General features: G+C 44.4%; 2 protein-coding genes across 2 annotated transcripts; both read left to right on the top strand.

Moving 5' to 3' along the window:
* Positions 1 to 243: 243 nt before the first annotated feature.
* SARC_05387 (hypothetical protein) lies at positions 244 to 1,219 on the top strand (the record flags this gene model as incomplete). The annotated part of the gene is made up of 2 exons (XM_014300750.1): positions 244 to 507; positions 944 to 1,219. 2 exons carry the CDS (start codon positions 244 to 246, stop codon positions 1,217 to 1,219), a joined length of 540 nt encoding a protein of 179 aa, XP_014156225.1.
* Positions 1,220 to 2,798: 1,579 nt separating this feature from the next.
* SARC_05386 (hypothetical protein) lies at positions 2,799 to 3,050 on the top strand (the record flags this gene model as incomplete). Its single annotated transcript, XM_014300749.1, has 1 exon — positions 2,799 to 3,050. The coding sequence occupies one exon, from the start codon at positions 2,799 to 2,801 to the stop codon at positions 3,048 to 3,050; it is 252 nt and encodes an 83-aa protein (XP_014156224.1).
* Between the last annotated feature and the right edge of the window lie 10,771 nt (positions 3,051 to 13,821).

The raw sequence follows: 13,821 nt of genomic DNA, 5'->3' as shown, positions 1-13,821 counted from the left end.
CGATTGCCTATGCAGGGACAACGCCGATGCGTCGATACTACGAAATAGAGCAAGACGTAGACGATGTATGTACCGTCAACAGGGCTTCAGGTTATTCGAATAGCGATGACATGATAAGGCGGAAGAGAGGCAAAGATAACGTCACATCGTTTATTAATCGACAGCCATAACTCAGGGCCACCATAACCAATATTAAACAGAGTCGACGACAACAACATCTGTTGCCAGAACAACGCGAGAGAGATGACATTCATCAACGGGGTTTTAGACGTCGCACCCAGGATCGCGCAGACACTAGTGGAGACATGTTGGACGATCTGGAGGCGGAACATCGCACTAATAAATAATATTATCCCTAACGAAGTAATACTTCAGCGGACCCTAACAGTGCAACAACAACGAAATGGGCAGATAACAACTCCCAGTGATGTGGATTTTACAGACAGGGACCAACGTAACCCTGAACCGTTAAGAGGCACACGTTCGGCATCGCAGACTGCGCATCAAGTAGGTACAACTCCTCGAGAGGTCTCAAGAGCTGCCGGAGGCAAGCGCCCGGGTCATCGCCGACAAGGGAAACAACATAGCCGAGGGAGAGACAGTAACACACAGGAACAGCTGACAAATCTACTTCGACAATAGCAATCATTATTGGAGATATACGATCGACGGTTACAACGCTTACAACGGGCAAAATCCCCACCGCCGGACAATCTCGAATTCCGCATCAAAGGTGCGGACCAGACTCGTCACGGGGTAGGGTATACGTCGTCGGATCAGTAGGAGGATGTTACACGACAGGATTAGCGCATGTACGTATTCGGATCAGAGCCCTAAACTGAGTTTATGACCGATCCATAAATAAACATTAATAACCCAAAATCGTATACCAAACCACAAAAACCATAATAACCCTAAATCGTATATCTGACCACAACAACAGTTCGTGCAGGAAGCTATGGGCGATAGTCTGATGGCACGTCGAATGCTCGGACGCACTCCGTCGAATCAAGTTATGTCAGCTAGTGGAGACATGTCGGACGATCTGGAGGCGGAACATCGTACTAACAATGCAATACTTCAGCAGACCCTAACAGTGCAACAACAAGGAGATGAGCGGATAACAACTCCTAGTGATGTGGATTTCACAGACAGGGACCAACGTAACCCTAAACCGTTAGAGGCACACGTTCGGCATCGCAGACTGCACATCAAGTAGGTACAACTCCTCGAGAGGTCTCAAGAGCTGCTGGGGGCAAGCACCCGCGTCATCGTCGACAAGAAAACCGACATAGCCGAGGGAGAGACAATGACACACCGGAACAGCTGACAAATCTACTTCGACAACAGCAATCATTATTGGAGATATACGATCGACGGTTACAACGCTTACAACGGGCGAAATCCCCGCCGCCGGACAATCTCGAATTCCGCATCAAAGGTGCGGACCAGACTCGTCACGGGGTAGGGTATACGTTGTCGGATCAGTAGGAGGATGATACACGACAGGAACCGTTATCACCTCAGAGCTTTGTACAAGAACAACAACGAGTTACGCAGAACCCACACGGTAGGAATGCGCTAGACATCCGCCGAGATAATATGGAGATGTCTATCCAGGCACAACGTCAGGGACAACAGTTCGTGTAGGAAGCTATGGGCGATAGTCTGGAAGCACGTCGAGTGCTCGAACGCACTCTGTCGAATCAAGTAACGCCAGCAGACAAGCGACGTCGTCTAGCTCAACAGATCACACCTCTTACTCCGGACAGTATATCGGCTGACCGCCAGGCCTTGCATGCCCGGATGCTCAAGCGGTCAGAAGAGCTCTATAGTGCAGTGGAGAAGAACGATTTACTACGAGCGGTGGCTCTACGGGGTGTACTTGAGACTTTGAGAGCAACATACGACTCTCGACCAGCGAACAAACCAGAACCACACGAGCCGCGTAGTTGGCCTGAGAGGCCCTCTAACCGGTACAAACTCAGCAACATTATGGAGCGCGACACTAAAGGGGCACTACGTAAAGCCCTTAAGAACACGCAAATTTCGGGGCTAGATGAGGCATGGAGCTTCCGTTGGTTCTATAAGGTGTTGAACCACTTTAGAGCCGAGCAATCTACACTCAATTATATAAAATTCAATCACCAACGTTTAGTTGCATGGACACCAGAACTCCAAAGAACACAAATCTGTTCACACGATACTCAAGCCACGGTGGATCCCACATTTCGCAAACTAGAGAAAAGGGACACCAGAAGCTTAGTAATGTTCCAGTGATGAAACAGATGACATACCTTATGGAGAATCATCGTCGGGCACACGAGCGTTGTCAGACCGACGCAGACTTTAAGCAAAAATTGCTCAACCACTGCATAGTTCAATTGTTGGAGGACACCTTAGGATCCCGGACATATGAGCGCACGTTACAGTTACATCCAAAGTGGCAGCTCATGGAGACTCGTGAATTACTACAGTTGCTAAGTCTGGATATCCAGGAGGCCCAGATTCGTTCGACTCAACGTTTAGTCATCCGTCGAGGTCACAATGGGAGCACAGCCCGGGGGGAGACGACGAATAGTAGACCTAGCCCGCACATAGTATAGCGTCAGCAGCAATAATGGCAACAGCGTCCGACTCCAACAACTAACCCAACGACGTGCAACGGTTGCCGAGCACAAGCACCACCAGGGTTGCGACACATACCGCGCTGCCATCATCATCGGGCGGCCCAACCTGGGGGGCAGGACGTGAGAACACGGACGTCAGACACTAGTCAGCAGCAGAGAGAGGTTACAATGGGACAACGATTTACACCACCACAAGGGTCCGGTCACCAACCACCACAATACCCAAGCCGACAGTCGACCTCAACTACGACGACACCGCAGGTTACTGTACTCACACAAGAGGACGGACCGGGGCACGATAGCCAGTCGGCCACGGAGTTACATATACACTCCATCCTAACCAATGACATCGAGCAGGCCGCGGATACACAAACGGATACATCGCAGTCCCAATGGACTCCGATAACAAAGAAACACTGAGACCTCAGGGTGTCCGATATTTACGTTTACGCATCCATTGAAGACAGTGATGGCAATAAAAGACCCACTGCTGTCCTCCGACAATCGTGTCTATATACAATTGCAGGTGAATGGTCGTACATTCCGAGCGTTGGTAGATACAGGTGCAAGCCGTAGTTGCATCGCACGAGCATCCGCAGACCTCTTAGGACGACCAATTACACCAGTACCCAGCGATTTATATATATATTTGACTGATAGAGCGGTACGCACTCCTCGCCTGGGGACAACAGAAGTGCTACCGATACGTTATCGCTCAGAGATCATCAATGGATCGTTCGAATTGATGAATCTCCCTGATAGCATCGATATTAGACTAGGGCTGGACATGATGACGGACCTTCGGGTATACATTGGCGGAATTCAGTCACCACTCGCACCCATCGACCCAACGGAACTAGATGACCTCCTTACACCTATGGCTCGGCGTCAAGCCCCCAACACCACCGAACCCGACGGAGGACGGACAAGGCTGGTCGCAGTGTTAGAAGCGAACGCCGACATTGTAGACAATGCACGTTGCCGCTTAGAGGGGAGTGAAGTAGCGATACCGGTGACACGCGAGCAGGTTATGAGCATGAGACGATCGACACGCAACTTTGTACCCGAGCGGTGGTTACCGTATGTCGATGAACAGGTACAGAAGTGGTTGAAGGGTTTATAGGACTAGATTATCTAGAGGTTGGTGGTTTTGTACAGGGAAAAACTTGTCCCTTAGGGGTCATAAGATGAAAAACCTGCCACCATTTTCCATTCTAACATATTACTTATTAAATTAATTTATACTAAATAACAGGAGTACTCTACCACGCTCATCAGAGTCAGTCTTGACCTGTGCTCTCGGTTGATTACAACTTGGCTTGGGAAAACGCATCTCAACGGTGGCTCTCAACTGAGTCTTTGGTTCTTATCCCTCTGGTGTGTGGGCAGAGCATGCTTCAAGGTGAGAAAAGTGGGAACTACTAGCGTTAGTCTACAGGTTGACACACTTCCGTGACTACCTCGACGGCCAGCGCTTTGCGGTGTTTATGGATCACAAAGCACAGTATATATGAATACCCAACTGAAGCTTAATCCGATGCTACAAAGGTGGCACCACATCATAGCGCCCTTTAGCTACACCATTTCACATATACCGGGGGAGAGGAATGTCCTGCCGGATATGCTGAGTCGCATACATGAAGGGACCGCGGAAACAGAGATGCCAGAGATCCTGTATGCAGACTGTTGGCAATTATTTCCCAGCTACTTCGAACAAGCACAACGTGTCTTTGGACACAATAACATAAACGTGTTCGCAGCACCCCACAACGCGCAGCTTCCTAGGTTTTGAACAAAGTACGAACACGACGGTACGTTTGATCATAACTGGGCGATGGTGGACGGGTGGATGAACCCGCCGTGGAGGTTGATACACCGCGTGCTTCGGAAGATCAAAGCGGACGGGGCTATAGCGACGGCGTGCTTACTTTGGACTCCTCGCGCACCATGGTTTGACCTTTTCAAATAATTATTGCAAGCCAAGCCAGTGTTAGTACCCCGGACCCCGCATACATTTCTAAAGTATGCAAAGTATGCCTGTGGAAAGACGTCGTCGGGGCACACGGTCGTTGCACGAGTGGGGCCGCCGTCAGGATTCCAGCTAGCCGAGAGCTTTACACAAAGATTAGGTTATGTCGAACATCGACACACACCATACCATCAGTGTTTGGATACGGCACGAGATATTTCCGTGGCGTTAACTAGTGAGGGGCACAACCGGCCTTTGCGAATGCCACACCAGTGGAACAACAACGGCGTACACAACTCACACAGGCACAGCATGAGCAAGGCCACCACGGCGCTGCCGATACTGTCCAATAGTTACAACAGAACGGACACGTTTGGCCGGGGGCATTAGAACTGGCTACATAAATTAAGCGGCAGTGTGGACAGTGTTTGGGCCAGGATACCCTACGTAAAGGCTTCCATCCGATAATATGCATTGGCGCGAAGTATGTAGAGTTTGAGAGTAAAGGAAACAATAGACCTCTTCTCAAGTGCGAATCTCTCAGCTAGGTTAAGTCCCCAGCTGAAGCACTCGCATTGAGTCTTTATATGTGTTTAGTATTTTCTACACTAGACTCAATATTTACTTAAGTGTTTCTCTCACACGCGGGGGTCCCGGTATCATCTGCCGGTAATCCCGCTATATTTCTGATCACTCTATCATCAGAAATATTGGATCCTGGATCCAAAACTCAGTATTTGATAATCCTGGGTTTTGGGTGTAGGATTGGCTTTTCTGATAATCTGGCCCCTGGATGCTACAGCCCCCCAACTCTTAGCCGGCGTAGGAGTAAAAAGTGACATCTTGTAGGACTCGATTATCTAGAGGTTGGTGGTTTTGTACAGGGAAAAACTTGTCCCTTAGGGGTCATAAGATGAAAAACCTGCCACCATTATCCATTCTAACATATTACTTAATAAATTAATTTATACTAAATAACAGGAGTACTCTACTACGCTCATCAGAGTCAGTCTTGACCTGTGCTCTCGGTTGATTACAACTTGGCTTGGGAAAACGCATCTCAACGGTGGCTCTCAACTGAGTCTTTGGTTCTTATCCCTCTGGTGTGTGGGCAGAGTATGCTTCAAGGTGAGAAAAGTGGGAGTGTCCTTTGGTGTCAATGAAACTTGGCTAAGTTCCCCGCCTTGTGCGCTGCCTGTTGCTCGCTGATCTTTCATCAATGCTGATTGCTGTTGACTGCTTCGGCCTGGATTGTCTTCGCTTGCGTCGTTCACGCTGTCGGTATATCGTAAGAATATCAGGATCTGCGATGTCTGATTCCTGTGTCCAGGTGCGCTCTCCATCTGTCCATTGCAATAGGTAGTCCTGGGTTCCTCCACCTCTTGTGGATTCTCTGTGGTCTAGTATCGAAGAGAATTGAGTCTCTTCTGATTGTTAGATTTGATTGTTGGTAGTGAAACCTTCTGATTCACTAGCCTTCTTGACTAAACCAATTAGCTCATCAATGACCGAGTTAGGATATTCGGGGGCTCGAGTGCCATCAAGGTTACGGACGAAATATACGTTGCCCTCTTTGCTTGCTACCTTGTATGGTCCTCCATATAGTGCTGCCATTTTATTCATTTCACCTAGGTACCGAATCATCACAATGTTCCCCTCTTGGAAGTGTACATACTTCTCTTGATATTTGCGATCAAATGCTGCGTGCATTTTTCTTGATATTGTGCCACATTGGCATCTTGTTGTGGTCGTTTTGACTCCTCTAAATTTTGTAGTCGTGTTTCCCATGTTAGTTTTGTACTTGGTGCACTGACTGTTGTGTCATAATTGGTGAGTTGGTATGGTGCAGACGTCATTGACTGTTCTGCGTGTGGGGTGTGGTTAGGATATATTTGTAATGCATCAGTAAATTGGTTGAATCAGATTTGTTTATTACCTGTTTCTGCGTCCCCGTGTGGCATGCGGTGTCCGTGCTGATTGTAGGGCCTTGTGCTTGTGTGGCTTGAATTGCTCGTGTTCGAGTTACCTGGGTTTATTTGAAGAATTTTTGGTTTGAGATGATAAACTTGGGTTTATGATGGTTTATTGGTTGTAAACCTAGTTTCTCTCGTGACTTGGTTTTTGGTTTTGTAAACCTGTAATTTGGTTTTACAAATTTTCTATTATATTTCATTTTTATTTGAGTCTCGGTGGTGTTCCGAACTTCCTCCTATGTTTATATACCTTGTAGTATTCATTGTACACCTGTAATACTACTTGTATACGTTTATACAGATATTATCAGATATCTTTTGTGGTCTGTGCTTTGTGTGGTGTGCATACGTCAGCTTATACCCGCTGCCGTGTGTGATGTACAACGTATTGGTATGCCTAGTATGTTTGAATTTCGATATGTGTTATCTGATTCCTGGTAGTCTTTGTTATTGGCACGTGTACATGTATTCTTTACGTTGTCACTGTTATCCATGTGTCCGGATTTTTGTGTGAAATTTGGCTTCTGGCCGTTAGTTTTGCTACACTATTGTCTTCTAGTGTTGGTTTATCCTTGTAATCTATGTGTAGCTACAGTAATCTTGTATATCGCCTTGTGATTTAGGACTGGAGTGTCCATACCAAATTTACAATATGTTCTAACTAATTACTGAGTGGTGTTCTCATTAGTTTGTTTGTACCTATGCTGTTCTTGTTGTTGCATTACTCTAGTCTTTAGTCTTTTACTTTGTTCTTACTGGATGTGATTTCTTGGCCTTTTATTTCTACCTCATGGAGTGTGAGGATGTGTTGTCCCATGGTGTGTGGGGGTTTCTTGTTTTATTGCGACGCTAACATTCAGTAGTGTTACTGTTGTTATCAGGGTTTATTTGTATCTCTTATTGACACAGAGTAGTGTGTTCATACTCGTTTTAGATCTACGTCTTTGATTCCAAGAGGTATAGCCCCTTACTACTAGTGACTATAGGGATATTATGTATTTTGTGTTTATAATGGTTCTGAAAGCAACAAGAACAATGTCATCCCTAAGGATAACCAGACCAAAAGAAATGGACCGCCGGCAGGTAACCCTAAGCCCAGGCTTAGGGAGGTCAAGAACTGTAGTGAGACTGATTGCAATTGGCGAATGACCCAACATGAGCCGAATGGCAGATGGAATGGAAGGCACGCAGAAAAGTGTAAGCACTTTATCGAGAAGTGTGCCGACTGTACAGGGACTGGAGATTACCACAAGCATACATGCAAGGTGAAACCAAAAGTTGAAGTTAAGTGACAAACATACCGGGTCTTGTCACTAAGACAAAAGGACGCACCTCAAGACGATCGTGTAATCCTAGATATACGAGTTAACGGACAAGAAATAAAGCGTTGCTGGATCCGGGCTCGCAAATTTCATGTATATCCTCTAGATTTTGTAAAATGACAGACGTAACTCGAAAGTCAAAGCCAGCTATGTTGAAACTGGCTGATGAAAGAGAGATCACTTGCAGAGAAATGGCAATCGATCTTAGGTTTACATTGACAGACCAACGTACTATAGTTACTAAGGCAGTCATATATAACACTTCACTAGACTATGATCTCATAGTAGGTATGAGTGATTTATTGTCATTAGGTATCACAATTACAGGCTTACCTACTAACATTGAACCACAGAAGGATCAGTCGGACGACAACTTGTTGAAACCGGTATATAAACCTTCGAAGACTGTGAAGAAGATGATCCCTCACTTCACAGAGAAACTCAAGGACTTGATTTTCGAGAACGACAAGATTCAGATCTCTGACTGGTCTAAGTTCAAATTCAATAACGGATACGTTAGTCTATACCTGACGAGAGTAGATTTCTCGAAGCTGAATTGTCCTACACGTAACTATGTTGCATGGCGTCATGAGCAGGTCGTACGAGAACAGGTTAAAGCATGGTTAGATGACGGAGTGATCACAGTCAAATACGAGCCGACTCCCGTCAACCTAGCGCTTTTAGCCGTCGACCAATTCAATTCTGACGGGACGCTGAAGAAAGTTCGGGTGTGTTTGGATATTGATACCGACGCACACTTTTCACTTACCAAGGATAAACGAACTACTCAGGCGCATGGAGGGAGCTAAGATATTCTCCACTATCGACCTGAAGCAGGGCTACCACCAGATGAAGATCTACAAACCACACCGGAAGTATTCACCTTTACCTGGGAGGGTCAGCAATATTCGTTCAAAGGCGCCCCTTTTGGGTTACACATGTTACCTGCCTAAAACTTGTTTAGGGAAATGGACAATGTACAAGTATACTTGATGACATTGTGGTATTCACCAAAACCAAAGAGGAGCACGAAAGGGTTGTGCGAGAGGTTCTAGATAGACTCGACAAGCACAACTTTAAGGTCAACAGTAATAAATGTCACTTCGGTGTTAACGAGATTCAGTTGTTGGGTTATCGAGTATCCGGGGATGTAATAGCCGGGCCTCCACACTAGACTCTATGTTACAACTTAAGCAGTACGTAAACTATATGGTTTTTGACGGTTTTATTAATTAATATCTTTCCATTTTACATATCAGATATTTGGATAAGGCCATTAAAAAGGCCCCTGTAAAATACCAAACATAAGATTTGGTCTAGTTCTATTAATATAACTATATTTACTTTCCAAATCTATTTATATCTGAATACTTCGGTAGCGAGATGGCTCAACCGAACATAGATTTCTAGGGACTATTAACGTTACCTAGTTTATCCTCCGATCAGCCAACCAGATGTGCCAGTCTGATGAAGGCTAAGTCGGTAATTCTTGATAAGTTGCACGATATTGGTTAATGCAATAACTAAGGACATCAAGAGTCTTTTTTTTTTAAATTCAAATTTAATTGTTTTCTAAAGATAGGATTTTATGAGTCTCTCGGATTCGCCCCAACGAAACATACTATAGTTTCTAATAGAGCGACAACGAAACACTAAATAAAATCCCTTCGGCGGAAACAGTACTGAGAGGATTATATATAGGCAATGTCTCAGCCTCACAATCCCTCAGAGTAATGCTGTTTTCACGAGGCATACCTAACTTTACTAAAAGACTCATTTTTTTAATTTACTTTGAATGTCACGATACTTAAATTTTACCTACGCGTTTAATTAGTCTAAGGCGTTAATATCGCCTTGATAGACCGAATCTTACAGGGATGGAATTATGATCGATCCCGGGAAGGTCGACCACTTGCTAGACTGGAGAACTCCTACCACGGGTAAGGATGTCAACAACATGTGCGGATTCGGCAACTTTTCATCTGACGGAGTACCATACCTGGTAAGTTATTTAAAGCCCTTTGGACATTTGAGATTTCATAGAGGCAAACTAGGCGCACTGTGGACCAAAGACTGTGATGACGCATTTAAGCAGCTCAAAATAGTGGGTCAACAGGCGCCAATAGTCCAGCCACCAAAGGATGATATTCCATTCATGGTAGCAACAGACGCGTCCGACATGGCACTCGGTGGCGTCTTGTATCAAATGATTGATGGGAAACCATGATATGTACAGTTCTTTAGCAGGGCCATGAATTCGTCTCAGATCAATTACCCAACCGTGCAACAAGAGCTTTTGGCTATTGTTACTGTACTCACTCATTTTAAGGACTATCCATATGGCACGCACTTTAACGTGCTATGTGATCAGAAGTCATTGCAACACCTAAAGAACATGAAACCTAACTCACAGTTAGTCAGTCGGTGGCATGACACGATCGCAAAATTTTCTTTCGGCATAACACATATACCGGATATTCACAATCATTTACCGACATGTTGTCTCGCTTCGTACCAGACTATAACAAGATGGTTAGGGAGTTACTAGCTACAGATTGAATGGCCAATCCTAGGTGGTTTAAGATCGCTGACAACATATATGGACCACATACCATAGATATATTTGCCGCTCATCATAATGCGCAACTGCCGAGGTACTGGTCACTGGAACATCCGGAAGGAGACGGATTCCAGATAGACTTGTCTCACGAGAATGCCTGGGCAAATCCTCCATAGCTATTAATACCACCGTTGCTAAATTATGTACATATTCAAGATGCTACCATCACGTTGTGTTGTTCCCTAAGACACTCAGATACATGGCTACCACAGTTGATCTCAATGATTCAATGTGAGCCGATCTATGTGGATAGAGAGGTAGATACTTTTCCCTACCAGGGTATCCGTGCAGTCCAAAAGACGCTTTGGCGACATACTATTATATGTCGAATAGGTCCAGTTGGAACAACCAAGTGGACACCATCCGAGACTTTCAAACAGAAGGTTGAGGAATCCAAGATTCCACTCTTGAATCCTAAGTCTCAATCAGAGACTGGGACAACACAAGCACCTGCAGTATGTGTTACCGAGATACAGCCAAATTTAAAGGAATCAACGAGGAGCACAACACTAGCGAAAGCCTTCTACAACAAGATACGGTCTGACAGGGAAACTGCATACCAAGCCGAAACTGGATTGCTTAAGCAATTGATGAATGACTTTCCCGAGGTATATGATCATGTGACTCAACTAATGGATAGAACAAACATCAGTCGGATTCACGATATAGAAGCTTTAGGCGAGATTGGACAAGACGAGTCTTCGAGTCCAGGTGATGACGCGGGAATCCTCACCTCCTGATTTCAATGTAATAAGTAAATCACAGGAGGCGATTCTGAAGTGGTTATGACAAAATCATGCTCTTAAGCACATGGATAAGGTTAGAACTGAGAAAGATTGCAAGAGGTACGAAATCGTAAACCCGAACCTCAAGCATTATATATCTCAGGTGTATCACGAATGTAACAACTGCGAAGTTAACTGGATCAAGCGCTACGGATGCGCACCTTTACGCAGCGTATCAGATGACGAGTCTTGGCGCCGGGATATCATTGATTTGGTTGAGCTACCCACGTCCGAACGCACGAAGGAATAATATGTCTGTCACGTGTTTGATGTCGCACCAAGATATAATGTATCGTATCCGCTGAAAGATAAATCAACACAAACTGTGGCTGAGAGCATATATAAATGTTTCGCAGATTTCGGCTGGCCAGCTATTGTATGTTCCGACAACGGTAGTGAGTTTACAAGAGATGTCATGACGACACTGTCACTCGTTGCGGGATCATGCCATACGATGGGTGTACCTTACAAGCCTCAGACACAAGGTGCGAACGAGGTACGACACAGAAAGATGAAGGAGTTCATGCGAGGAGCACTACTTGATGATGCTGACATGTGGCCGTACTCAATCAATTGAGTACAGACACAGATAAGCGAATCCCCTGATTTAGTCACTGGTACAACACCCGCTCACTATTTCCTGGGCCGTTATAGTGAATTACAGATCCCCTTCAACAAAGAGTCTCAAGATGATCATGTGTTACCATGGTTAGAGAAGATGTGTCGGACCAGAGATGTGGTCTATCCTTGCTTAAGGGAGATGAGGGATATCGCTCTTAAGAAGAGACAAAAGCGATGGAATGACACCAAGAAAATAGTCGAGTTTGAGGTAGACAATATAGTCAACGATATGGCTCGCAACTTCGATACAACTGTGCTTACGGCTAAATATATTGGATTATTTATGATCTCTGTGGCCGATAAGAAGAGCGGAACGTATGAAGTTAACAACGTTGATGACTCTAGTGCCTTAAATATCGGGCCACATCGAATCCCTACAACAGAAATCATCCTTCGTCGCACATGTGAAGCTATAACACCTCTTATGTCTTACGAGTTTAAGTAGATTCTAGGGAAGTACAAACATGAGGATATGACATATTACACTACGGAGCTCGCCGATGGAGCACAGTATGATCTTCCACCATCAGCATTTGATGATCCGGATGTACTAAAGGATTTTAATAAGAAGTTTCGCAAACGCTTACACAAAAATAAGGCTGATGCAGAAACAATCTTACCATCGAATAAGCGACCCGAAGTGTGTAAGATCTATCCACAGACATCATACATTCCCAGCTTTAAACAGCATGGAATGTACGTACCTCCAAAAGGCATTAAGAAACGTCCCATCCACCATCGGGGACCACAAAGACCAAAGCCCAAACGTAATAGAGTAACCGAGTAACTTATAACGTCTAAGTATACTTTGTCTAAGAGAATACAACATCAGCATTTTCTTTTCTTTTCGCTTGTACAATTCATGTGAGATTTGAGTCTATGTGCTAATACCACGTATAAGCCAACATTATAATTTTCAAGCTGAGGGGGGGGGGGGGGGCTATGTAAAAATAGCGGGTTCCTAATAGTAGTTGCACAGGTAACGTATATTATAAACGTATAAACATAATAACGTTTATACTTATAATACTGTCAAACATTTAACGAATTGGACATGAACAAGAACTGAGAAATTCAGGATTCTGAACATGTGACAGTACTCAGTAGAGTGTGGGACTCTACTGTGGACAATTAGGTGGTTTCCCAAATATAGATTAGTTTTTTTCACTGAAATTAGAATTGTTTTAAATAGGAACGACACCAATCTAACACCTGAAAATGACACTTTCGGAATCTCTAATTAATGGGAGTACCATGAGAGAGGGTCTCAGGCATGAAATGGTTGTAGGTACAAATCTATGGTATAATTCAATAAGGATCTCAGAGTAAGATAATCCACTGAGAAAAGGACAAGATCAGAGTTGTTAGAATTTAGGACAACATTGTTTTGATTCCTCCTAGCCAGCCAACTAGATGGGCCCGTCTATGCCTTAAATGAGATGGGGAGCTAGGTACCAAGTGATGGGGTTTAGGTGCAGATGTATACTGCACCAGCTTGGTGTTTTGATTTTATTTCTATTTTCTTAAGTTGGACATAGATATACTTTATTGGTTAGTTTGATTAGGTAATTGTTTCGAGACGTGAAATGTAAACTATGCGTCCAATGAAATTATATCTAGTCTTAGTAACTAAAACATAAATAAATCTAGACCGAAGGAGTGAGTGATTAGAGCAGATCATATAGACAATAGTCTCAGTCTAAAATCCTCTAATCGTTTGCTCATAACCAAGGGCCGAAGTTAAACATATTTAACATTTTACATTTTAACGTATTAACGTATTGTACCGAATTTTACTACACACACACACACACACACACACACACACACACACACACTACTACTAACTAACTAACTAACTAACTAACTAACTAACTAACTAACTAACTAACTAACTAACT

Source organism: Sphaeroforma arctica, assembly GCF_001186125.1.
Source record: "Sphaeroforma arctica JP610 unplaced genomic scaffold supercont1.341, whole genome shotgun sequence".
NCBI classification, from domain to species: Eukaryota; class Ichthyosporea; order Ichthyophonida; genus Sphaeroforma; species Sphaeroforma arctica.
The sequence above is the reverse complement of the archived record's forward strand: the minus strand, read 5'-3'. Positions and strand labels throughout refer to the sequence as shown.